Below are 27876 nucleotides of genomic sequence, written 5' to 3'. Positions count from 1 at the left end.
CACTTTTGTCACACTAGTTAACATAGCCTTCCTGGCATTCTCTCAGTTACTTTGCTAAGACACTTAACATTCCACATTTACCAAGTTTCACATATACCCTTGTAAGATGCACCACTGGTGTAATCCCACCAATCCCCTTCCCTCTAACCCCCTCCCCCCCTCCCCTCTCTTTCCCCTTTCCCCCTATTCTTAGGTTGTAACTGGGTTATAGCTTTCATGTGAAAACCTTAAATTAGTTTCATAGTAGGGCTGAGTACATTGGGTACTTTTTCTTCCATTCTTGAGATACTTTACTAAGAAGAGTATGTTCCAGCTCCATCCATATAAGCATGAAAGAGGTGAAGTCTCCATCTTTCTTTAAGGCTGCATAATATTCCATGGTGTACATATACCACACTTTATTAATCCATTCGTGGATCAATGGGCACTTGGGCTTTTTCCATGACTTAGCAATTATGAATAGGGCTGCAATAAACATTCTGGTACAAATATCTTTGTATGATGTGATTTTTGGTCTTCTGGGTATATGCCCAGTAGAGGGATTACAGGATTGAATGGCAGATCTATTTTTAGATCTCTAAGTGTTCTCCATATCTCTTTCCAAAAGGAATGTATTAATTTGCATTCCCACCAGCAGTGCAAAAGTGTTCCCTTTTCTCCACATCCGCGCCAACATCTCTGGTCTTGGGATTTTGTGATACAGGCTAGTCTCACTGGAGTTAGATGATATCTCAAAGTAATTTTGATTTGCATTTCTCTGATGATTAAAGATGATGAGCATTTTTTCATATGTCTGAAGGCCACGTGCCTGTCTTCTTCAGAGAAGTTTCTCTTCAAATCCCTTGCCCAGCCTGCAATGGGATCCCTTGTTCTTTTCTTGCTAATGTGTTTGAAATCTCTGTGGATTCTGGTTATTAAACCTTTGTCGGAGACATAACCTACAAATATCTTCTCCCATTCTGAGGGCTGTTTGCTTGCTTTACTTACTGTGTTCTTGTCTGTGCAGAAGCTTTTTAGTTTGATCAAGTCCCAGTAGTGTATTTTTGAAGCTGCTTCAATTTCCCGGGGCGTCCTTCTCATAAAATACTCGCCCAGACTGATTTCTTCAAGGGGTTTCCCTGCACTCTCCTGTAGTATTTTTAGTTTCATGTCTTAAGTTTAAATCTTTAATCCAGTGAGAGTCTATCTTAGTTAACGGTGAAAGGTGTGGGTCCAGTTTCAGTGTTCTGCAGGTTGCCAGCCAGTTCACCCAGCACCATTTGTTAAATAGGGAATCTTTTCCCCACTGAATGTTTTTAATTAGCTTGTCAAAGATTAAATAATGGTAAGTAGCTGGATTCATCTCTTGGTTCTCTATTCTGTTCCAGACATCTACTTCTCTGTTTTTGTGCCAATACCATGCTGTTTTGATCACTATCGATTTGTAGTATAGTCTGAGGTCCCGTAACGTAATTCCTCCTGCTTTGCTTTTATTTCTGAGTAATGTCTTGGCTATTCGAGGTTTTTCTGATTCCATATAAAACAAAGTATTGTTTTTTCAAGATCTTTAAAGTATGACAGTGGAGCTTTAATAGCGATTGCATTGAAATTATATATTGCTTTGGGTAGTATGGACATTTTAACAATGTTGATTCTTCCCAGCCATGAGCATGGTATGTTTTCCCATTTGTTAACATTTTCAGCTATTTCTTTTCTTAGAGTTTCATAGTTCTCTTTATAGAGATCTTTCACGTCCTTTGTTAGATAAATTCCTAAATATTTCATCTTCTTTGGCACTGCTGTGAATGGGATAGTCCTTAACTGTTTTTTCAACTTGACTATTGTTGGTATATATAAAGGCTACCGATTTATGAATGTTGATTTTGTAACCTGAGACGTTGCTGTATTCCTTGATCACTTCTAAGAGTTTTGTAGTAGAGTCCCTAGTGTTTTCCAGATATACAATCATATCATCTGTGAAGAGCGAAAGTTTGATCTCTTCTGACCCTATATGGATACCCTTGATTGCCTTTTCTTCCCTAATTGCGGTGGCTAAAACTTCCATTACAATGTTAAAAAGCAATGGAGACAATGGGCAGCCTTGTCTGGTTCCTGATCTGAGTGGAAATGATTCCAATTTAACTCCATTCAATATGATATTGGCTGTGGGTTTACTGTAGATGGCCTCTATCAGTTTAAGAAATGTCCCTTCTATACCAATTTTCTTAAGTGTTCTGATCATGAAGGGATGCTGGATATTATCAAAAGCTTTTTCTGCATCGATTGAGAGAATCATATGGTCTTTGTTTTTTAATTTGTTTATATGCTGGATTACATTTATAGATTTACATATATTGAACCAGCCTTGAGACCCTGAATAAAACCAAAGATATATATTTTTTAAAAGATGAAATAATTAATCGAGGGAAAAAACTTAACTGAAATTGACCAAAGCGATCCTTAAGATGTATTCTCTTGATTAGACCTACATTAATCAAAAAATTAGATATAAAATAGGTTCCAAATGTTCTTATAATATTTATAATTTCTCTCATTTACTGTGCCTTCCTCCCATTTGATATTCAAGTGTTTAAATGTTGCTATACAGCCAATACCAAACTGATATCCAATAATGATTCTGCACAAGAGATTAAAGCCTTTATAGTTAAATCTTCTCCTCCAGGAACTTTTGGCCTATATGGGGGCAGTTAAGAAATTTTAATGAGGGAAATGGGCAGATCTGGCCTAACTAAAATAGAGACACTAACAGAGGACACTGAAGACACAATCTGCCAATACAGTTCCACAGTTCCTAGAAAATTATTTTTAAGACCCTAATGTTGTTTTGATACCCCTTTTCAGCCTGCTTTAGGACAGACTGCCCAATTGGCCTTTTTGCTACCAAAAAACTATGCAAATGAGATTCACTGTTTCCAGACTACCTTTTCCTCTCTCTCCCTCATTTATAAATCCTACTCTTGCCTTTGTTCACTGACAACAATCTATTGACTATTGTTCCTCAAATGAGCATGCTGATAATTATTATTCTTTGATAACATCTGTTGATGAGTTTTCCAATTTATGAATATAGTGTATTCAGTAGTATGCTGGTCAGTATTTAAAAACTGACATTTGGGGGTAGAGGAAAGCCCTGATTTGGTAGGGCTTGCTGATTTCCACAGTGTGCTATCACTGAACTTGGAGTTGGGAACAGGTGTACGTGGTCAGCTCTTTTTTTTTGCAGTTTTGGCCTGGGCTGGGCTTGAACCCACCACCCCCAGTATATGTGGCCAATGCCTTACTCCTTGAGCCACACGCTCTGCCCTGCATGGTCAGCTCTTACAAGCTAATATGACTTGGCTCCATCACAAACTGGGTATATTTACCCATCTATTTGGGTCACCTTTAATTTCTTTGAATTATATTTATTGTTTTCCATCAAAGTCTTGCACATATTTATTTAAATCTGTTCCTAAATTTGATTTTTTATGTACTGTAAATAGTATTATATTTTAAATTCATTTTATAATAATTTCCACTAGTACATAGGAATAAAATTGATTTCTATATATTGACTTTATATCAAAAGACTTTTACTAAATTCTCTTAACTCCAATTAAGTTATTTTGATATTCATTGGATTCTTTAGATACACAATCACATCATCTATGAATGATGACAGTTTTGTTTTTCTAGATGCTTTTCATTAAATTATTAAAGGTATATTCTGTTTCTAATTTGCTAAAATTTTTAAAAACTCATGAATATTAAATTTTATCCCCATCTATTAAAAGATAACCATATAAGTTCTCTTCCTTATTGGGTAATGTGTAGTTTTTTTTTTTTACTTTTTTAAATGTATTTATTTTATTTTTGAGAGTCTCACTATGTCCCCCTTGGTAGAGTGCCATGGCATCACAGCTCACAGCAACCTCAAATTCTTGGGCTTAAGCAATTCTGGGACTACAAGCGCCCACCACAATGCCTGGCTATGTAATGTGTATTATACTCCCTGCTTTGCAAGTTTAACTTTACAGTGCTAGGTCAAACCACCTTGGCTGAGATGTTTATCATCTTTACAAAAGGCTGAACTCAGTTTGCCACTGGATTCAAACTCTGTACGCTTTTAATCCTTTGAAATTTTTGGTAATTTTTTCTGACCCAGTACACAGACAAATTTGGTAAGTGTTCCATGTGCACTTTGAAAAGAAAATATATATTGCATTTGCTGAGTGCAGTGTTTTATTTGTAACTCAATTACATGTAGTTTGTTGATTTTTTTTTTTTTTGAGACAGAGTCTCAAGCTGTTACCCTGGGTAGAGTGCTGTGGCATCACAGCTCACAGAAACCTCAAACTTTTGGGCTTACCGATTCTCCTGCCTCAGCCTTCCAAGAAGCTGGGACCACAGGCATCCACCATAATGCCTGGTTATTTTGTTGTTGTTGCAGTTGTCATTGTTGTTTTAGCTGGCCTGGGCTGGGTCTGAACCCGCCAGCCTCAATGTATGTGGCTGGCACCCTACCCACTGAGCTATGAGCACCACCCTAGTTTGTTGATTTTATTGTCAATTATTCTACATCCTTACTGATTTTGAGACAGACTCTGTCTCAAAAAAAAAAAAAAAAGCCATAGTATTTGCATATAATCTATGTATATTCTCTGGTATGCTTTAACTCATCTCTAGGTTACTTATAATATCAAACACACTGCCCAGATATCACTTCATTTGCATAGATTTAATGTAGTACTTTCTGTGTGGCAAATGTAAGTTCCACCTTTTAGAACTTTGTGGAATTTTTCTTTTTTGAAAAAAAAATTTTTTTTTTGAGACAGAGTCTCACTTTGTCACCCCCAGTAGAGTGCGGTAGCGCCATAGCTCACAGCAACCTCAAACTCTTGGGCTAAAGCGATTCTCTTGCCTCAGCCTCCCCAATAGCTGGGACTACAGGTTCTCACAACACCTAGCTATTTTTAGAAATGGGGGTCTCCCTCTAGCTCAGGCTGGTCTCGAACCCATGAGCTCAGGAGATCTGCCTGCCTCAGCCTTCCAGAGTGCTGGGCTAGGATTATAGGCATGAGCCATGCCTGGACTAACTTTTCTGAAAATTTTCAACTGTGATTTGTGAATGCATGGATGAATGAATGAATGCATAAATGTAAAATCCATGAATATGGATCCTTAAATTATTAACGTTGTTGTATAAATTAGCATTTGTACACTTTTTTTTTTTTTGCAGTTTTTGGCTGGGGCTGGGTTTGAACCCACCACCTCCAGCATATGGCGCCAGCACCCTACTCCTTTGAGCCACAGGTGCATTTGTACACTTTTAAGATAATCAAAGGATCTTAAAACACTTCAGTTCAACTAACCCAAATTGAACTTTGGGGGTTCAATTCTTATGTCTTTAATTTTACTATATTGTAAATATCGTATTATTATTATGGCTATTTTATATAGTTACATAGTTAATTACTGTTTCTCTACAAATTTACTCTTATTAATTTTCATTCCTTCTTGCATTTCTGCTTCCATACGACATCAGTTCTTCTTTGGTACAGGTCTTCTGGTGATAAAATATCTCAGTTTTTGTCTGTCAGAAAATGTTTTCATTTCATTCTCATTTTTGAGGAATATTTTTATTAGGTTTAGAATTATGGATTGAAATTTATTTTTTTTTTGAGAGTCTCATTATGTCACCCTCAGTAGAGTGCCATGGTGTCACCTCCCCTCCCCACCTCCCCTTCTCCCTCCTTCATCTTGGGCCATAGTTGTGATGTATTCTTCATATGAAAGTGTGAGTGATTGTAAATTGGTTTCATAATAGTACTGAGTACATTGGATATTTTTTCTTCCATTCTTGAGATACTTTACTAAGTAGGATATGTTCCAGCTCCATCCATGTAAACATAAAAGAGGTAAAGTCTCTATCTTTTTTAAGGCTACATAATATTCCATGGTGTAGATATACCACAATTTGTTAATCCATTCATGGCTCGATGGGCACTTGAGCTGTTTCCATGTCTTGGCTATTATGAACTGGGCTGCAATAAACATTCTGGTGCAAATGTCTTTGTGGTAAAATAATTTTTGATCATCTGGCTATATACCTAGTAGAGGAATTATAGGATCGAACAGTACATCTACTTTTAGTTCCTTGAGTGTTCTCCAAACTTCTTTCCAAAAGGGTCATATTAGATTGCATTCCCACCAGCAGTGTAGAAGTGTTCCCTTCTCTCTGCAACCATGCCAATACCTGTAGTTGTGGGATTTTTTATGTGAGCCACTCTTATGGGAGTTAGATGATATCTCAAAGTGGTTTTTGATTTGCATTTCTCTGATCATTAAAATGATGAGCATTTTTTCATGTGTCTGTAGGCCACGCACCTATCTTCTTCAGAGAAGCTTCTGTTCAAGTTCCTTGCCCACAAAGAAATGGGATTACTTGTTCTTTTCTCATTAATAAGTTTGAGTTCTCTATAGATTCTGGTTATCAAACCTTTGTCAGAAGCATAACCTGCAAATATACTCTCCCATTCTGAGGGCTTTCTGCTTGCTTTACTTACTTATTGTGTTCTTGGCTGTGCTTTTTAGTTTGATCAGATCCCAGTAATGTATTTTTGGTTTTGCTTCAATTGCCTGGGGGGTCCTCCTCATAAAGTATTCTCCCAGGCCAATTTCTTCAAGTGTTTCTCCTGCACTCTCTTCAAGAATCTTTATAGTTTCATGTCTTAAGTTTAAATCTTTTAACCAGTGAGAGTCAATTTTTGTTAATGGTGAAAGGTGTGGGTCCAGTTTCAATCTTCTACAAGTCACCAGCCAATTCTCCCAGCACCATTTGTTAAAAAGGGAATCTTTCCCCCAATTTATATTTTTGATGGGCTTATCAAACATCAAATGATGATGAGTATCTGGGTTCATCTCTTGGTTCTCAATTCTGTTCCATACATCTACCTCTCTATTTTTGTGCCAATACCATGCTGTTTTGATTACTATAGATTTATAGTATAGTTTGAAGTCTGGTAGCATGATTCCTCCTGATTTCTTTTTATTCCTGAGTAATGTCTTGGCTTTTTGAGGCTTTTTATGGTTTCATAAAAATGAAGTACTATTTTTTCCAGATCTTTAAAGTATGATGGTGGTGCTTTGATAGGAATTGCAATAAATTTGTAAATTGCTTTGGGTAATATGGACATTTTAACAATGTTGATTCTTTCTGGCCATGAACATGGTATGTTTTTCCATTTGTTAAGATCTTTAGCTACTTCTTTTCTCAGAGTTTCATAATTCTCTTTGTAGAGATCTTTCACGTCCTTTGTTAGGTAAATTCTCAAATATTTCATATTCTTTGGCATAACTGTAAAGGGAATAGAGTCCTTGACTGTTTTTCCAGCTTGACTATTATTGTATATATAAAAGCTATTGATTTGTGACTATTGATTTTGTATTCTGAGATGCTACTGTATTCCTTGATCACTTCTAAAAGTTTTGTGGTTGTGTCTCTGGGGTTTTCCAGGTATAAAATAATATATGTGAAGAGTGAAAGTTTGGTCTCCTCTGACCCTATTTGTATACCCTTGATCGTCTTCTCTTGCCTGATTGAGATGGCTAAAACTTCCATTCCATTGTTTCCATTACAATGTTAAAAAGCAGTGGAGACTGGCTCAGCACCTGTGGCAGTGGAGACAATGGGCAACCTTGCCTGGTTCCTGATCTGAGTGGAAATGATTCCACTTTAACTCCATTCAATATGATATTGGCTGTGGGTTTACTGTAGATGGCCTCTATCAGTTTAAGAAATGTCCCTTCTATACCAATTTTCTTAAGTGTTCTGATCATGAAGGGATGCTGGATATTGTCAAAAGCTTTTTCTGCATCTTTTGAGAGAATCATGTGGTCTTTGTTTTTTAGTTTGTTTATGTGTTGTATTATAGTTATAGATTTACGTATATTGAACCAACCTTGAGACCCCGGGACAAAACCCATTTGGTCATGGTGTATATTTCATTTGATTCTGTTTGCTGGATTCTGTTTGCTAGGATCTTACTGAATATTTTTGCATCTATGTTCATTAAAGATATTGGTCTATAGTTTTCTTTTCTTGTTGGGTCTTTTCCTGGTTTAGGAATCAGGGTGATATTTGCTTCATAGAATGTGTTGGGAAGTATTCCTTCCTTTTCGATGTTCTGGAAAAAGTTAAGTACTAGGTACTAGTTCCTCTTTAAAGGTTTAGTAGAATTCTGATGTGAAGCCATCAGGTCCTGAACTCTTTTTGGGGGGAAATTTTGTATAGTTCATTCTATTTCAGTACTTGATATAGGTCTGTTCAGCATTTCCAATTCTTTCTGATTAAGCCTCAGAAGTTAGCATGCTTCCACGTATTGGTCAATTTCTTTCATATTTTCATATTTCTGAGAATAAAGTTTTTTTAGTATTCATTAAGGTTTTTTTTTTTTCATTTCTGAGGTGTCTGTTATTTCGCCTTTGTCATTTCTGATTGATGATAGTATGGACTTTAATTTTCTATTTTTGGTTAGGTTGATTTATCAATTTTGTTGGATTTTTTAAAAAAACTTTTTGATTCATTGATTTTTTTGAATAATTCTTTTGTTTTTGATTTCATTTTATCCTGCTCTAGTTTTAGTTATTTCTTTTCTTCTGCTGGGTTTGGGGTTGGAATTTTCTTCCTTTTCTAGTTGTTTAATATGTCCTGTTAAGTTACTGACTTCCTCTTTCCATTCTCTTGAAGAAGGCTTGCAATGCTATAAATTTCCCTCCTAGGACTGCCTTTGCAGTATCCCACAGGTTCTGAAAATTCGTGTCTTCATTATTGTTTTGTTCCAAAAATTTGGCAATTTCCTTCTTAATCTCATCTATGACCCAACTATCATTCAGCATAATGTTATTTAGTTTCCACGTCTTTGTACAAGTATGCAGATACCTGTTATTGGTGAGTTCAACTTTTATTACGTGATGATCCAAGAAAATTAAAGGAATAATTTCTATACTTTTAAATTTACTGAGGTTAGACTTGTAACTTAAGATGTGATCAATATTGGAGGATGTTCCATGGGCTGATGAGAAGAACATGTATTCAGTTTTGTTTAGAATGAAATGTTCTGTAGATGTCTATTATATCCAATTGTTGTATGGTGAAGTTTAAGTCCAAAATTTCTTCACTTAGTTTCTTATTGGAGGATCTATCCAACACTGCCAAAGGGGTGTTAAAATCTCCAACTACTATGGTGCTAGAAGATATTAAATTGCTCATGTCTGTTAGGATCTCCCTTATAAATTGAGGAGCATTCTGGTTGGGCACATAAATGTTAATAATTGACATCTTATCATGTTGAGTGTTTCCCTTAACTAATATGAAGTGACCATCCTTGTCTTTCTTTACTTTTGTTGGTTTAAAGCCTAGTGTATCTGCAAATAAAATTGCCACCCCTGCTTTTTCTGATTTCCATTTGCCTGGATGACAGATGCCCATCTTTCACCCAGGGTCTATATTTATCCTTTAAGGTAAAATGAGATTCTTGTGTGCAGCAGATATCTGGCCTGAGTTTTTGTATCCAGTCAGCCAACTTGTGCCTCTTAAGAGGACAGTGTAAGCCGTTCACATTAATTGAGAGTACTGATGAACCTGATAGTATTTTGGGTGTCAAGTTTTTCCAAAGTCCAGTGGACATTTTGAATCATTTCACCACTGTGGAAGTTGGGTTTTAGTCAAAAATTTCAGAGTGAGTTTACTTTGGTGGTAGAGCATTGTGCTGGTCATTATGGAGGATGGGTCTGAGGATATCCTGAAGAGCTGGTTTGGTTATTGCAAATTTCTTCAACGTGTGTATGTCATTAAAGTATTTAACTTCTCTGTCATAAATGAGGCTCAATTTAGCTGGATACAGGATCCTGGGCTGAAACTTGTTTTGATTTAGGAGATTAAAGGTGGATGAAAAGTTGAAAAGTTTCATCAGGAAGTTCTGCAGTCATTCTAATGTTCTTCCCCTTGTAGGTTATGATTTTCTTACATCTGGCTGCTTGCATGATTTTCTCCTTCATATTAATTTTGGTGAAGTTAATTACAATGTGTCTAGAAGAGTCTTTTTTGGGGTGACTCATGCTGGGGTTCTGAAACTGTCTGCTATCTGAATTTCAGTGTCTCTTGTCATGCTTGGGGAGACACTCAATTATCTCTTGGAGTAGTGTATCTGTGCCTTTCGGACCATCCTCTTCTCCTTCAGAGACTCCTGTGAGGCGAATATTTGCTTGTTTGGCATGGTCCTCCAATTCTCTCAGGGAATGATCCATTTTTGCTCTCCACTTCTCTTCCTCTTGAGCATTTGGGAGCATTCAAAAGCTTTGTCTTCAATCTCAGAGATCCTTTCTTCTGTCTGCTCCATTCTGTTACGGAGGGATTTGACCGTGTTTCTGAGATCTTTGATGGTTGAAAGTTCTTGCCTTAACATGTCAAAATCTTTGGTGATTTTGTCTTGAATTCGTTGAATTCTTGAGACAACTTTTGAAATGCTCCTTGAATCTTATTTGCAATCCAAATTCTGAATTCTACTTCTGTCATTTCAGTCATTTGTTTATGAATGGGATCTTCTGTTGTGTTTCCTTTGTCATTCCTTGGGGGAGTTGATCTACTCTGATTATTCATGTTGCCAGAGTTTTTATGCTGATTGTGCTCCATGATTATTTTTCACCCTTTGGCTAGAGAAGCTGGCAAGGTGAAAATGAATTGAGGGCTCCTGAAGTTGTAATTAACCAGCCCTTTACCAAAGACCTGGGACTGGTGATTATGGCTTTTCCCTTAGAGCTTTACAAAGGTCCCATTCAGAACTACAGCCTGAAACTCTGGGGACCTGCGTGGTGTGATGGGGCTAGATAGTGTTGACCAGTATTCAGTCTGTGTAATCCTAGTGAATCAGTAGCTTTGGGCTGAAATCTCAGCTGTAGAGATATATAAGATACCCCACCCCTCCACAGGCAACAATTGGAAAGGGATATCCCATACTTCCAAAACAACACAACCAGGGTACAACCTTGGTGGGTCCCAGGTGATCAGACCAGGTCAAGAGTTCCAGACCAATTGTCCTGGTCAACACAAACACTAATCAGGTGGCAGAGTTCAAAAGGTCTTCAGCATCTAGGCAGCAGGGGTCCCCTGGCAACTCAATTTGACCTCAGTGGGAGGGACCTTGGAGCCACCACCACTGTTGGGGTGGCACTGCCACTGTCAGGGGTGGTACCTCTAGTCTGAGGTACTGCTGTGTGCAGGTCGCAGGAGCCAGCAGGGAGGTGGCTCACAATGACCAGGCAGGAGTCACCAGCTGTGGGGCACAGGTCACAGTATTTTTTTTCATCTGTGTCTAATTTGCTGTTAAGCTTTTCTGCTGAGTACTTAATTTCAGTTCCAGAATTTTCATTTTTTGGTAGATTGCACTAACTTTAAGTGTCCTAATGTCCGTGTATTTTTATATTGTGTTTTGAGGTAATAATACTTTTACAAGAGTTGCAAAAATAATCCAGAGCAGTCTCATTCAGCTTACCCTTACGCTAACATCTTATATTACAAAAGAACAATATCAAAACTTAGAAAAATTAAACTTGTTACAATATATTAATAAACCATAGAATTTACTTGGGTTTTCCCAGTTGTCTCAAACATTCCTTTTCTGGTCCAGGACCAACCCAGAATCTGAAATTGCATCAGGTTATCATAGCTTCTCAGTCTCCTCTCTGCAACAGCTCTTCAGTCTTTCCTTGTCCATTACCATGAGACTTTTTATTTATTTATTTATTTTTGAGACAGAGTCTCACTTTGTTGCTCTTGGTAGAGTGCAGTGACATCACAGCTCACAGCCACCTCAAACTCTTGGGCTTAAGCGATTCTCTTGCCTTAGCCTACCAAGTAGCTGGGACGACAGGCACCCACCACAACTCCGGACTATTTTTTTTTTTTCAGTTGCAGTTGTCATTGTTGCTTAGCAAGCCCAGGTGGGGTTCAAACCCATCAGCCTAGGTGTATGTGGCCAGCATCCTTTCTGATTGAGCTACAGGCACTGCCCCCTCGAGACTTTTTAAAGAGTACTGGTCCATCATTTCGTAACAAGTCCTTCTAGATGGCCCTTCAGTTTGGATCTTTGTGATGTTTCCTCATGATTAGACTAAAGTTATACACTCTTAGGAAAAATGCCACAAAGGTATTCTGAGAAGAGCTGTTCTTCTCAGCATGTCATATAGGGGGTATGTCATACCAATGTGTCTTATTAATGATGACATTAACTTTAATCTCTTGGTTAAAGTGGTGTGTTCCAGGATTCTTCACTGTACAGTTACTGCTTTTATTTTTGTAATCATTAAATGTTTGATGAAGGCTCAGCGCCCATAACTCAGTGGTTAGGACATCAACCACATACACCGAGGCAGGCTGGTTCGAACCTGGCCCAGGCCTGCTAAACAACAATGACAACTGCAACAACAACAACAAAATAGCTGGGCCTTGTGGTGAGCACCTGTAGTCCCAGTTACTTGGTAGGCTGAGGCAAGAGAAATCACTTAAGGCCAAGAATTTGAGGTTGCTGTGAGCTTAGATGCCGCAGCACTCTTCAGAGGGTGGCACAGTGAGACTCTGTCTCAAAAAAAAAAAAATGTTTGATGAGGAAAAATCTATGAAATTATCTGCTTCTACTTAAATGTTTACCCACTAATTATTAGTGTGGTATTTAATGTTTACCCACGGTTTATTAGTGTGGTGATTTTTTTATTTTTATTGTTCTTTCCACATTATAATTCTGAATTCTTCTGTAATGAAGAGTTGTTCCTTCTCCCCATTTATATATTTATTCATTCATTCATTCATTCATATAATCACTTACACCATGGACTCATGGATATTTATTTTATTCTTGGACCATAATCTAATATAATCATTATTTATTTTGTTGCTTGAGTTCCAGCTTTGGCCATTGGGAGCTCTGGGTCCTTTTGATATGTTCCCTAACTCCATTGCATCTATCTCTCTTTCTCTTTTAGCACTTCCCTACTTTTTGGCACTACAAGATCCTCTAAATTCATGTTTTATTTTCCCTCTTTCAGCTCTGGAATAAATTAGTTCTCCAAGGATACCTGATTCCTTTTATAGGAAAATGGTATTTAGAAACCAAGATCTGGACACTAGGTGTGCCAACTCTTACTGGGGTGTTGCTATTTCTATCCCTCTTAGCCAACACAGTTAGGAAATATATGGATGTGTAGCAACGTACACATTCATGTACATCTATATTTATTCCTATATCTATATGGATTCCTATATCTATCCATCTGTATGTATACAAATATTTTTAAACCATGAATCCATATTTATATATCCACCTATAATCTAGTACCACAGAGTTCATTCCAGCCTTCCCCCATTTGTTACTTGTAAATTTCTACAACAGTTAAATATCTAATTCTCATTCATATATATTTTTAATTTTTTTTTTTTTTGAGACAAAGCCTCACTATGTTACCCTTGGTAGAGTATCATAGCGTCATAGCTCACAGCAACCTCATACTCTTGGGCTTAAGTGATTCTCTTGCCTCAGCCTCTCAAGTGGCTTGGACTACAGGAGCCTGCCACAATACAGGGCTATCTTTTGTTGCAGTTGTCATTGTTGTTTAGCTGGCCCGGGCAAGTTCAAACCTGCCAGCCTTGGTGTATGTGGCTGACACCATAATCACAGTGCTATGGGTGTCAAGCCTCTCATTCACATATATTTTTAAATTTTGAAAGTTTCATTAGTATTAATATAAGTTTATGAAAAAAAAAATGCCCTTAAGTCCCTTCCCTGAAATGCACTAATTATGTTTAATTCTTCTCCTAGACACGTGCCCAGATTTTACATAGTCATAATCATTATGTTGCACTTTAACATCATTTTACATACACTTTCTCATATATTTAAGCATTTTTCATGTTTATCAACCTTCTAAAGGAATAAATACCTTACTAACCCATTTTGAGCTATCATTCACTAACTTATCGAAATCCCTTGGAAAGTCATATTATTTATGTATTTATATATGTGTCTGTGTGTAAAATAATGCATCTTTTGCTAGCATTTTTTTCTTACCTAAATGAACCCATTTATTAGTGGCTTATATTATCTGAAAAAGTAGAGCTCCTATTGGTCTTTCAATTCCTTCAGTCTTCTGATGGCAGACTTTACTGTAACAGCGTAAGTGGCGTTAATAGGTCTAGGGACCACCAGCTACTATTTTCATGCAGGAACCACAATGCCAGATTCCCACAGCTAATTTCTTCATCTTGCTTTTTCCACAGAAGGAGCAAGTGTACTTGGTGCTGGGAGAATGGGGACTGAAGATCTCATTTTTGGCAAAGGAAAGCAAACCCAGAAAAAGAGGAAAATTAAAAAGTAAGCTGGATGAGTTGGAAGAAAGAAAAGTCATCTAGTTTACATTTTAGCTAGCCATTGCTCATAAGCTTCCTGCCTTTTCTGAAACTCTGGCCTATTGGGGATACAGCTTACAAACAGCCCTGCTGGGTCTGTGAGCACTCTGAGGAAAAATGGCCATAGAAGAGACTATGACAAAGACCTAGAAAGATACATTAACTGGGTATATACATTCCTGCCTAGTAAATAGGCAAAGCAGATACCCATTATGGAGATTTGCCTTTGCCTGGGGCAGAGATCAAGGGAATAGCTCAAGCCATGAAACATCAGCAGAAGAGCTTATCTTCTTATGGTTGCCATAGAGGATCTTACTCTGTGATGAGGCAAATGCAAAGTGAGACCACACCTGCGGAGCATATTGCAAGGGTACAAGTCAAATCTATCAAGTATAGAACATACGTGTCTTAACACAATAATCAAGTAAATGAGGCAAAAGCTATATTAATTAGTTTGATGTAAGCACTACAAATTGTATAAAAAATTCATTGTACCCCACATATGCATAAATGTATTCGTGATCTATGTGTATATGACTTAATAAAAAGGAAAAAGAAAGATCCTCTGTGGTGGTGATGGGAGGAAAATTTCTCCCTCCCACTGATTCCTCAGAGGAGATTAATACCAGTAGTGTTTTACTCCACAAGGAACTAGTGGAGTTTAACACCTCCTTAGAAATCTGTGTGTTTGATCTCAAGTAGGAGGCTCTCCCAATATAAGGCTCAGATTTCAGATTTCTTAAGGCTACTCAAACCCTTAAAAAATAACAATAGGAGCTGATACGCTCACTCAGAAACTGCTGGCCTCTTTGTTCCCTCCCTCATCTTATCTTCTGGGCAAATAGACTCCAATAAAAGCAGAGTGGAGCAAATACTCGGTACCATTGCCAGAATCCCACAAATGGGCAATGGACCCCTGAGTTCCCACCTTTAATTCTATTCTGTGTCTCATATCTCTTTCTTTGCCATTGTTTCTAACTTTATATTTCTTCAGCCAATCGCCGCCAGTTCCACAGGCCTTAGTGGACCATGCCCCTGGGACAGGACCCCATCACATGGTGTGCTAGCTGATTTCAATTTTCTTTACCATTTTCTAGAGGGAGGCACCATAGCAGGTTCCATATTTACTGAGGTTCCCCACCTTCTTGATACATTTAGCCATGTCATCACAAACCAGGCCCAAGCTCAGAAAGCATCTTTCACTAGTTCTTCTTGACCTTTCTAAGAATAGATAGAGATGAGGGGGGCAGACCCATATCCAAGTATTCATGTAATTCAATCAGCAAATATTTAGTGAGGGCCTACTATATGTCAGAAACTTGTAATAAATTGAAAATACAAACTTAGAAATAATTATGTCCCTTGTAGGGTTTACATCCTAGTGGGGAAGATAAATATAAAATTATATCATAGAAGAGCAGTAAGTGGTATAAAATGAGCCTGTCATAGGGTTTAACCCAGTCAGAGAAGGTCAGGATGACTTTCCCAAAAAGTGACAACTCTGCAAGACCAAAGGGATGATCAGCAGACAACCAGGAAGAGTGGAGGAAAGACTATTCCCTGGCAGTCTGTGTACCTGGGATCACAAGGCTATGAGCAGTCTTCCATACCAGCCATCTTCAAGTCCTACAAACAAGGATCTTCCATACGTCCTTGAGCAGCTCTCCCTTTGCCCTGCTCCACTCCCCAACTGAAATGATTTTATTAACAGCTCCTTTCCTGTGAGTTGTTGGCAACTTCTCCAACTGTCCTTGAAGTATGAGGACCAAGTACCGAAATACAAATGAGAACAATTACTGTTAAATTCAAGGAGTAAGCAAAATGCTTCCTCTAACCAGAGTTGACATATTAGTCTCCTTTTGCCATGAATGGTTGAGAAGCCCAAAGAACTGTGAATATGCAAGTGCTCTTCAGACTTCAAAGTACAATGCCCACCTCTGTGAAGAGATTGTTATTATTAGGCCTGGTTGTCTTTGCACACACTGAATGGAGGTGGAAACTGCTAAGCTTCTTCTCAACCTGATTCTCCAGGATGGTGAACAGTTAGCATTAAGAAAGAAGCTGGGGGGCAGCGTCTGTGGCTCAGTGGGTAAGGCACTGGCCCCATATAACAAGGGTGGTGGGTTCAAACCTGGCCCCAGCCAAACTGCAACAAAAAAATAGCCAGGCGTTGTGGCGGGTGCCTGTAGTCCCAGGTACTCAGGAGGCTGAGGCAAGAGAATCGCCTAGGGGGCAGAGGCAAGATGGCTGACTGAAGCCAGCTTTCCACAGAAGCTCCCGTCCAGAAAAAGAGTTAAAGGACAGAAGTTTAGCAAGTAACCTGGTGGATTAGAGCTGGGCCAAGAGAGAAGGTTGAAGAACGCACATCAACCCTGCTGAGGCAAGCTGCAACCCCAAGGATACAAACAAAAGGTACAAAATCCATGGCCAAGCAGATGGGAGTCCCCTCCCCCATGAGAACGGCTCACAGTACTCCATACAAACAAGCGAGCAGAGTTCAAAAGTCCTCCCATTATATCCCACAGGAGAGATCCTCTAAAAAATGGACCTCTTCCCCTACTAGGGTGCCATGGCCCTCTCCTGCCAGGCATAAAACTGTTTAAAACTGTACATATTCTCTACATATAATTCTGAACTCCCAGCACTCCCCTCCACTCTCACTCTGAGGTCCGTAAGCCTGTCCTCCAGGAGTCCAGATTCTTGGGTATTTTCTCAAGAGGTGTGGATAGGGCATGGACTGCTGCTAGGAAAAAGGAATGAAGAAAGTCTCTATTTACTGCTCTTGTGGGAATCACTGGATGTAAGGTGCAGAGGACAGTAGGAGAGGAGATTGAAATATATGCACATATTTGCTTATGGTTTCAAAAAGAAACAATGAAGAACCCAAACTAACAGAAATAATTGCCTATAGAGGTAAGGAGAGTACAAGGAGGAAGACATATGAATAGAAGCCAGAAGGAATTTGTTTTAAAATAGAAAATCACAGCTAATAAATGCAGAAGGAATAATAGAATTAGAAATCACCATTTTATAACCCCCAATTTAAGAAAAATGGATCTAGGCAACAGTCACCTTGCAGTCTTCAAGGATGCTGACCATCAAGTCAAAGGTTGATAAGAATTTTACGTACACAGCTATGATTTAACAATAAAAATAAATTTAACCAAAAAAAAATGGAAAAGCCACAAAAAAAAAAAGAATTTTATAAAGAATAAATCAGGCTTACAACACCTGACACCATTCATCATTGATAATGAGAAACTCAGATACCACGCTTTCTCCTGAGAGAATGCAATAAGAAGTACGCAATACCACCAAAGAAGTATTCTTGGCAAAAAAAAAGAAAAAAAATTTAAATCTTAATCTAATTAAACCTCTATGTCTCACTATCAATTTACAGAAAATATGGACTATAAAGGAAGATGTTTAATGTCACCATAATATTGACAACACAATCAACCAAATCCGAATGTAAGAAATTGCAGCTTTTTTAAAAAACATTTTTAACAAATGTTTTAACAAACATTTTAAAAAAGCAGGAATTAAAAAAAAAAGCAGGAAGTGGGGGAGGAGAATTAAGAGATACTGTAATCAAATGCAGTGTTTAGATTCAGATTAAATAAACCAACAACAAATTGACAAATGGGGGACTATCAGATGTGACTTGTCTTATTAACTGATTTTAAGAAGTGATTAACTGATATTAAGGAGATAGTGCTGGGTGTGATGGGTGTTATGGGTGAAAGTCCTTATCTGTTAGAGATACTTACTGATGATTGAAGTACTTGCCAGAAGAATGACACAGCATGCCGCCTTTTCCTTACAAGACTCTTGTATGTGCGTGTGCATTTAGACACATGAACAAGTTGTAAGGGTAACAGATGAAAACAGACTGGCAAAATGCAGATATTAATAACTGTGAAAGCTGCATGATGGATGCATTATAAGTCTTTTCCATAGTTTTATGTATGTTTTAAACATTTTATAATAAAGACTTTAAAAGATAAGAAAGCAAATGTATGAGATATGTAAAGAAAAAAGATTTCTACCTCATACACTGATCCAATTTCATAATCTGTGAAAAATCCGACCGATGGCTTAGCTAGAAATACTGGAGTATCAGCACAACTGTGGGAAGGAAAAAGACAGGAAAGAAAGGGTATTAGTTTCAGCCATATGATGAAATACTAGGTTGTGACTGACCAAGGTAAAAATAAATGCATCCAAGCCATCAAAGATATTCACAATATGTCATTTATTAGTTTAGTTTTTTGTGTTTTTTTTTTTTTTGAAACAGGGTCTCACTCTGTCACCCAAGCTAAAATGCAGTGGCCTCATCTTAGCACACTGTAACTTCAGACTCCTAGGCCAAGCAATCTACCTGCCTCAGCCTCCTCAGTAGTTGGGACTACAGGTGTGTACCACTGTGGGCAGCTAATGTTTCTAAAATTGTTTTTGTTGGGCGGTGCCTGTGGCTCAGTGAGTAGGGCACCAGCCCCATATACCGAGGGTAGCAGGTTCGAACCCAGCCCCAGCCAAACTGCAACAACAACAAAAAAATAGCTGGGCATTGTGGTGGGTGCATGTAGTCCCAGCCACTTGGGAGTCTCAGGCAAGAAAATCACCTAAGCCCAGGAGCTGGAGGTTGCTGTGAGCTGTGACGCCATCAGCACTCTACCAAGGGCGATAAAGTGAGACTCTGTCTCTAAATAAATAAATAAATAAATAAAATAAAATAAAATAAAATTGTTTTTGTCCAGACAGAGTCTCACTCTGTTGCCCAGGCTGATCTCAAATTCCTGGCCTCAAGGGAACCTCCTCCCTCAGCCTCCAAATGGTAGATTATAGGCATCAAACCACCCTGCCTGACCCTAAGGTGGGTTGTGTGTGGGGGTGGTGGTTTTTGTTGTTAAAATAGCTTATAAAAGAATTTCACAGTATGATCTAATCTTTGTGAAAATATATGTAACCATGTATTTTCAATATGCATAGGAAAAACTCTGGAAGCTAACACATCAATATGTTAACTGTGTTTTTAATACAGGTGATGTTTTTCTTTTCAAATATTAGTCTTTTCTGGCTAGGCGTGGTGGTTCACATCTGTAATCCTAGCACTCTGGGAGGCCGAGGCAGGTGGATTACCAAAGCTCTTGAGTTCTAGACCAGCCTGAGCAAGAGTGAGACCCTGCCTCTAAAAATAGCCAGACATTTTGGCAGGTGCCTGTAATCCCAGTGACGGGGGAGGCTGAGGCAAGAGAATCTCTTGAGCCCAAGAGTTTGCGGTTGCTATGACTCTGTGGCACTCTAATGAGGGTGACAAAGTGAGACTCTATCTCAAAAATAAATTAATTAAATTCACATCTAAATATTAATGTTTTCTAATTTTTCTTTTCTTTCTATTTTTTTTTTTTTTTCCGACACAGAGTTTCACTTTGTCACCCTCGGTAGAGTGCTGTGCCATCACAGCTCACAGCAACCTCCAACTCTGGGGCTTAAGCGATCTTCTTGCTTCAGCCTCCTGAATAGCTGTGACTACAGGTCCCTGCCACAATGCCCAGCTATTTTTTGTTGCAGTTACCACTGCTATTTTAGCTGGCTGGGGCGGGTTCAAACCTGCCATCCTTGGTATATGGAGCCGACGCCCTTCCCACTGAGCCACAGGCGCCCTACCCACTGAGCCACAGGCACCGCCGATTTCCTAATTTTTCTTAATGACAAAATATTATTTGTCTAATAAAGAAGTGTTAATAGTTTTAGTTTCACTTAAATTATGAACCCATGAAGCAACTCATTCCTTTCGTAAGGACAATTACTGAAATACAGGCAAAGGCACTCTCTTAAAGAAAAATCACAATTACACTAATTATTTGTGACTAATCAAACTTTAAATATTACTATCCAAGACATATGAATCCAATGGAAGGAGCACATAGTTAGATTCCTCCCATTGGACCCAACTTGTTTAGATATAAATAAGGAGCCACACCAACCTCTATTTCTCAAGATGCTGGCAGGTCAGAAAAACATGAATCCAGGACTCTAGGAAATGTCCAAAGGCCACATCTATAGGTAACCCTGAAGCCCTGCTCTATTCTGATACTGCTACCCTCAAAAGAAAAGTCTAGAGACCTGTATAGACAGACCAAACCCAGGACTTTCTAGGTTTTACTCTAAAGGATCAGATTTTCTGAAAGTACAAGTCAAGGAAAGATGTACTATAGTCTAGAACAGTGGTTCTCTTCCTGTGGGTTGCAACCCCTTTTTAACAATAAAAATACATTGCGGCATTAGGAAGGTTGAGAACCACTGGTCTAGAAAGAAAGAGGAAAGAGGAGGGAGAAGGGAGGGGAGGGGGAGACCAGGAGGAGGGAGGATATTTGGTGGGACCTCACCTAATATACACAATGCAAGGTACATGTCAAAACTATTAAGAGTAGAGTCTAAATGTCTTAACACAACCAATAAGTAAGTGACGTGACGGTTATGTTAACCAGTTTGATGTAAGCATTCTAAATTATATGTCAAATCAACACATTGTACCCCATAAATGAATTAATGTACACAGTTATGATTTAACAACAACAAAAAAGACATACCTCTGTTCTCGCTCTACACCCTGTGCCAGCTTCTTTGGTAGAAAAACAAGAGACTTGTCTCCATATGGAGTATTAGGAGGGAAAAACCGAGGGTTTTTTAGGAATTGGTTCCGACTCTCCATTCTGGCAAGCAAAAGTCGCTCTAGTTCTCTCTGTGGCACACGTAAGTGGTTCATCCAGTTTTTATTTTTTGCCGAAACTGCTTTCTTTGAAACACACCATAGTATAGAGTCAGTGACAGGTAAAGGGACTGTGCATGTTTACATCTTGGCCAACTGCATGACCCCAGCAGGCCAATGCAAACTACTTTATTGTGGATCATCACAACTTTTGGTGTCATCTGAGCTCCCCCCCTCTCACTGCTTCCCTGTCCCCACTGCCCACACACACTGCTGTGCACAGGCTTCAACTAACCTTGACAGTTTCTCTGCTCCTTTGTTTGATCTTAGGAGTTGAGTCCCATGTCAGGCTGTCTACAGTGTAGTCTAAATCATCTTCAAATGTTTTAAGCTTCTTGCAGGAAACATCAAGCTTCTTGTCCGGGTCTTTCTTTGGGACAGAACGCATCTCACAACTAAATGTCAGTTTTGAATATCCAGGGAGGAAGTTGCCTGTGACACCAAGGAAACAAACTGAATTACTGTACCAAGGTGAGGAGGTGGATGTTTCTAAGATGACCAAATAAAACCACCAAAGCCACAGTTAGCTTGATATTCTCTCTTAAACTTTCACCTTTACCATACCGGATGTACTTGCTCTTCAGCATATGAATTATTCCTGGAACTTATTCTATGTATTTAAGATTTAAGACTAGAGTGTTAAAATATTTTCCAGTTTTCCAACCCAAAGAATGTGAGCAGACCATTGTCGTACACACGCATGGACACATACCCCGTATGTGAGGATGTGTTTTGAAAAGTTCACACAAGGAATCAAAGTTTGTATTAGCTTTGTATACCCATAAGATCACCCCCAAAGGTTAAATGTGAACTTTCATGGCTAGCAAGAATGCAAGGAAACTGGCACCACCACAGATTTCTTAGCACAATGCCTGGCAAGTCCTCCACGTGTTAGCTATATTCTTATTTACCTGCATGAAATAATGGGTTTCCAACTAACTAACTTTAAAGTACTAAGTGGCTTAGTACCCATGATCCTTGATTCTGCTATGTCTTTTTGGCCTTACTGCCCTATGCAACTCAGGCTATCCATGGAACACTTCTCATCAGCACCCTCAATTCTCCAGATACCAATCCTCTCCCACCAAACACCTTCTCAGCTCTAAAGCTAAGAAGAAGTTGAAGACTGGCTGAGGAAAATAGTGAGACCTTGTCTCTCTGAAAAGAAATAAAAATAAACAATCAACCAGGCATGGTGGCACATGCCTGTGGTCCCAGCTACTTGGGAGGCTGAGGCAGGAGGATTGCTTGAGCCCAAGAGTTGGAGGTTGCAGTGAGCTATGATGATGCCCCTGAACTCTAGCCCAGATGACAGAACATGAGTCCCTGTCTCAAAAAAAAAAATTTTTTTTAAGCAGAAAAAGAAAAAAAAAAAACTCTAGGAGGAAGTAAATGGCAGTATAGATGGCGTGTGACCCTGCTACTATAGAACTTCCCTGGAATGATATCAGAAGTTCTGAGAGACCACAGGGGCATTCATTACCTTTAGGTGCAGAGCAAAATGGCACTGTATCACTGTAGTAATCTTCTGGGCAGATCAAACGATGTTTTTGTAGCAACTGGCTGTCTACACACCATCTGAAAACAGTCTTCACTATACAGAAGGGAAGGGGAGGACAAAGGCGTTTCAGACTGATATGAAAGAACCTGCACTCAAACTTTCTTCATCCTTCACACTTACACCATCTAACAACATTCCTTCTCATAACCCCATGAAAATGTTGACATTTAAGAAACTAATCATTAAGTATTTATCTGCCACTTAAAAGAGTCCAAACTCTGGGCAAAGTTGTATGTGGTATTATTTGGACCAAGATCTTGTTACTCACAGAGAAGCCTATCACTAAATAGAATTAAAAGTAGGTCAGATTGAAGAAATGGCCCCAATTCTTCACCTTTCTCTGTAACCAGCCCCCTTGCCATGAGATGCTGCACCCCCTGCTGCTAGAGACAGAATATACTTCTTCACCCTTAATTTTGGCCCTGTGACATGCTTTGGCCAACAAGACATTGGCTAAGTCTGGAAGGTGCTTGTACAGCCAAACCGTCCCCCTTGTGCCTCTGTCATCATTGTGATAGGAGCTTCCCTGCCTTTCCTCTTGGACCCATCATGAATCCAAGAGGAGCAGACTTGAGCCCAATGAAGCAAGGGCCATGCCCAGCTAGAGCCACAGCTTAAAGCCAGTTCAGCCAACCAGGCCCAGTCAGATCAGCCAATCCCCCACTGACCTGCAGATGCATGAGAGACAGAACCTCATCTAACAGACTGGGAAGCTGATTGTTAATGTCCATGGTTGATGAGCCCAGAAATAGTAGCAAAGATATATCATTTATAGAAGATATAAATAACATTATTTGTAGGTATACAGAAAACTAGAAATGGCTACCTTCAGCAAGTGAACAGACTTTAGCAGAGGTAAGGTGGAGAGTTTTTTAAATATAGGCTTTCTTTAAAGCAGTTATAGGTTCACAGGAAAATTGAGAGGAAGGTACAGAGATTTTCCATGTATCCCCTTCCCACATATAGGCACAGCATCCCCCATTATCAGTGCCAGAGTGGTATGTTGTTATAATCCATGAAACTACACTGACACATCATCATCACCTAAAGTCCAAGTTTTATACTAGGGTTTCCTCTTGGTGTTGCTGTACATTCTACACATTTGGATAAATTTATGATATCTATAGATAGAGGCTTTTTATGCTTCATTAGAAGTTCTTCTAAACTATTTGATTTTTTTTTTTGGTTTTTGGCCGGGGCTAGGTGTGAACCTGCCACCTCCAGCATATGGGACCGGCGCCCTACTCCTTGAGCCACAGGTGCTGCCCAACTATTTGATTTTTAAAAACCATGTATATTGGCTGATATGGTAACTCATGCCTTTAATCCTAGTAGTCTGGGAAGCTGAGATGGGAGGATCCCTTGAACTCAGGAGTGAGACTCTATCTCTACTAAAAATAGAAAAAATAGTAGGGCATTGCAGCAGGTGCCTCTAGCTAGTCCCAGCTACTTGGAGGCTGAGGCAAGAGTTTGTTTGAACCCAGGAGTTAAAAGTTGCTGTAAGCTAACTCTAGCCTGGGGCAATAGAGTGAGACTGACTTAAAAAAAAAAAAGTATACTTATTACTTCAATAAAAAATAAAGTATATTGGCAGTGCCTGTGGCTCAAAGGAGTAGGGTGCCGGCCCCATATACCAGAGGTGGTGGGTTCAAACCCGGCCACGGCCAAAAACTGCAAAAAAAAATAAAAAATAAAAAAAATAAAGGTATAAATAGGATAAATGAAGAGTTAGACGTTTTCAAACTTTGTTGCTTATTCTATTAATCAACATTATCTTAAGACATGGTGCCTTTGAATGGTCTTTCCCTTAGGAGGCAAGGATGTAGATGAGATAAGTGAAGAACACATGTTCCCCCATCATTTATATTAATTAAGGATTTTGAGGTTTGGCCTAATTACTGTAATAGATAGTGTTCAATCAGGAAAACAGAAACCACCTATGTATATCAAATATAAAGTTGTTAATACGGGGATTATAGAGTGAGGAAAGGTCAGGGAGCCATCTGCTATAGATTAGATATTTGTTCCGCCAAACGTGGTATTGATATTTGATCCCCAACGCTGGAGGTGACACGGCCTAATGGGAGGTGTTTAGGTCATGAGGGTGGATCCCTCAAACAATGATTAATGCTCTCCCTGGGCTGGGTGGGAGTGGATTCTCAATCTATTGTTAGTTCTCTTGAGATCCTGGGATCTGCACTCTTGCTCTGACTTGCTCTCTTCCTGTGTGATCTCTGCACAGGCCAGTTCCCCTTTGCCTTCTGCCATTAGTGGAAGCCATGTGATGCTTTCATCAGATTCCCAATCTTCCAGTCAGTGGAATCATAATCCAAGTCAATTTCTTTTCTTTATAAATTACCAGCTTAGCCTGGGGTATTCCTTTATAGCAACACAGACTAAAAACATTGTCATTAACAACTTCAGCAAGCAACACTAAAGCAGGGATTTCTCAAGAAGTTATCTAGAAGCTGCTTCAAAACTCATGGCCACTAAATCACCTGCTTGCTACTGCTTCTTGAGAATAATGACTTTCCTTTCCAAAACTCACCAAGAGCCTATCATCATCTGATCTATGCAGGCACTGGGGGGAAGAAATCCTCAGGATGTTGGCAAAAGAACAGTTATTTGGGAGATAGGTAGCTAAAGAAAGGAGGCCAGAAACCAAATTTCATGATTACAGCAACCCCCTTCCCATACTCCTGTAAATCCTCATGACCCCGACAAGAATATTGCCATTTTGGGAGTACAGCTAGTGACAGAAAGCAGGTCAGAGACCAAATGGCATGGTCACAGCAACCCCCTCTACCCTTCTGAAATGCTTTTCAAGGTTGGTATTTCTGGAAGCATCAGAATCTCCTACCCTGGTCCTGGGTAGCATTAGAGATAAAACCTTTGTGCAAGATTAACACCTTTTGTGGAAGGCAATAATTCTAAAATCAGTCTCAGACACATTATTCACTCTGCAAGAAAGATGACTCCTCTCACCTCTCATGACCCCCTTCTACATTCCAACTACACTAATAAAAGTCCCTTGAAACTGTGTTAGGGACTCTGTTGTCGAACTCCATTCTGTTCCTTCAAAATAAAGCCTACCTTTAATCCCTAGACTGGCCTCCTTTCTTTGGACCCTGGCCAGACGACTCTGTCCCTAAACCTCTCAGGAACCACAGTGGGGAAGGACTTTCTGAGAAGTGTAGTCCCTTGTCTCTCCAGGCTAGCAGGGAGTAGCAGCAATGCCAAATTGACACAGTACAGCCCAGTTCTCAAGGGCTTTGGTGATGGCCTATTTGAAATATCAAAAGATAAGACTTCCATACAAAAGGCAAAGGCCACGTGACAAGGAGATGTATCCTCTCTCATCAGGATACCATTCTCTTCCCAGTCCTCCCCCAGGCTGTGGGTGGTTAGGTGCTAATCTGCAGAAGCTGGGGTCAGTTTATCAGATGTTAGGAAAACGTCTCTCCTTGTCAGTCCTGGTCACGTCCCAGGTGTGCCTTGGAAACCCTGAACTGGCCTTTTAACCATCTTCTCCCATGTGGAAAGGGTGGGCTTCCTACACTGACCCTATGGCTCCCAAGCATGGCTCTACAAGGTGTTGGCATTCCACTCTCCAGAAGATAACATGGATAAGTTGCCAGCAAGGGAAGGGAATGAAAGCACAAGATATTCTTCAGAATTATCATCTTTCTCCCTCTATCTGAGAATTTATGTACTTTTTCCACTTTGTGACCTTTTAATCAGTGAACAGAGAAAGGCTGCCTCTGTGCCTCAAATAAGAAAAGTTTTAGGGGACTGTCCTTGCTACAGTTATCTTAGTAATAAAAGAGTCACCTCGCCCTGCTCTGAGAAGCAGAGACCAGAGGGGTGTCTGTGGAGTTGAATTAAGGTATCTACTTCTGCTACTTCTGAAATAAATGAAAGTCATATTATCAGCAGAAGGTTGAGAAACCAGGGCAGATAATGTCTGTTTATAACTTTATATTATCTTACATACAAAATAAAATGAATTTTTATTTTTTGAAAAACTTTTGACTGATGTTTGTCTCCCAGTTCTCAATGTTTTATTTCACTTTTATTTTTAAAAACCCAAATAATTACTAAGAAAATGCCAGGAAGGCTATGTTAACCAGTGTGATGAAAATATGTCAAATGGTCTATAAAACCAGTGTATGGTGCCCCATGATCGTATTAATGTACACAGCTATAATTTAATTAAAAAAAAAAAACAAATAGTTAATTATTGAATGTCCCCTCCTCTCTAGCCAAAAGTAAAAAAAAAAAAATGACAGGGATAATATCCCACTCTCAGGGCTCTGAGGACATCAGACAATCAGGAATAAAGACCCCTGGAAATTTGCTACAACAATCTCTGCTGAAATCCACATCATTATCTAAACCACAATCTAAGGGTTCTGGCAGCTACACTCTGCAGTGGTGATGGGGTAACAGGCAGAGATGGCGCATCTGTGTCTGAGAGTTCACTATCAAAGACCTGAGCCCCACAGGTGGCAGGTCTCACAAACCACAGGGCTTTGCTCAGAGCCACACCCTAAAGTCATCAGCACCCCAGAAACACTGTATCTGGTGGACAACCTGCCTCTTTCTGACAGAAGAAAGAGATGAGTTTGACAGGAGACACACCCAAACTCAATTCTGGGTCCCATCCCTTCTGAGCTTAGGGAAGTTATTTAATCATCTTTTTAATTCCTGTGCCTATAAAATGGAAAGAAAACCTACCTCACAACTTATTATTTTAATAGTAGGAAGGATTCAGTGAGATAACCTATGCAACTTACATAGCACATGGTCCCTAGCAGGCTCCCACAAGTGTAAATGTCTTTCTAAGGCACTATTTCTTCCACTTCTTCCTTCTTCTATATCCTTTCCTTTAAGCTATATATGTCTCCTAAATTATAATTTTTAGGAATGCAGGAGGATAGATCAAAGTCTTTGGTTGGGGAGGAGGGAACAAAAGGAACCTGATTCCAGGTTGGGAACCAGAAATACGCAAGATGAGCCTGGAACATCTCACCATTCCAGAAAACAAGGAAGTTATTAAAGACAACTGATTATCATGACAGTTAAGAGTTAACATGAAAAGGC

The 27876-nt window shown here is 39.2% G+C and overlaps 1 protein-coding gene and 1 pseudogene across 7 annotated transcripts in view; both read right to left on the bottom strand.

Moving 5' to 3' along the window:
* The window catches only part of DLEC1 (DLEC1 cilia and flagella associated protein), a 94587-nt gene that overhangs the window by 59840 nt on the left and 6871 nt on the right, over window positions 1-27876 (bottom strand). For 6 of the 7 annotated variants that reach the window (XM_053600856.1, XM_053600853.1, XM_053600855.1 and 3 more), the window contains 4 exons: window positions 22696-22806; window positions 21448-21644; window positions 21034-21239; window positions 18487-18565 (listed from right to left, as the gene is read on the bottom strand). In XM_053600856.1, the coding sequence (XP_053456831.1) occupies window positions 18487-18565; window positions 21034-21239; window positions 21448-21644; window positions 22696-22806 (593 nt within the window). The remainder of the gene's footprint in view (window positions 1-18486; window positions 18566-21033; window positions 21240-21447; window positions 21645-22695; window positions 22807-27876) is intronic. The other variant, XM_053600854.1, reaches the window with a different exon arrangement.
* LOC128592753 (60S ribosomal protein L37a-like) lies at window positions 14151-15599 on the bottom strand (annotated as a pseudogene).

Source organism: Nycticebus coucang, chromosome 8, assembly GCF_027406575.1.
Source record: "Nycticebus coucang isolate mNycCou1 chromosome 8, mNycCou1.pri, whole genome shotgun sequence".
Classification (NCBI taxonomy): Eukaryota; Metazoa; Chordata; class Mammalia; order Primates; family Lorisidae; genus Nycticebus; species Nycticebus coucang.
Note: the sequence above shows the minus strand (reverse complement) of the source record. Positions and strands in the feature narration are given on the sequence as shown.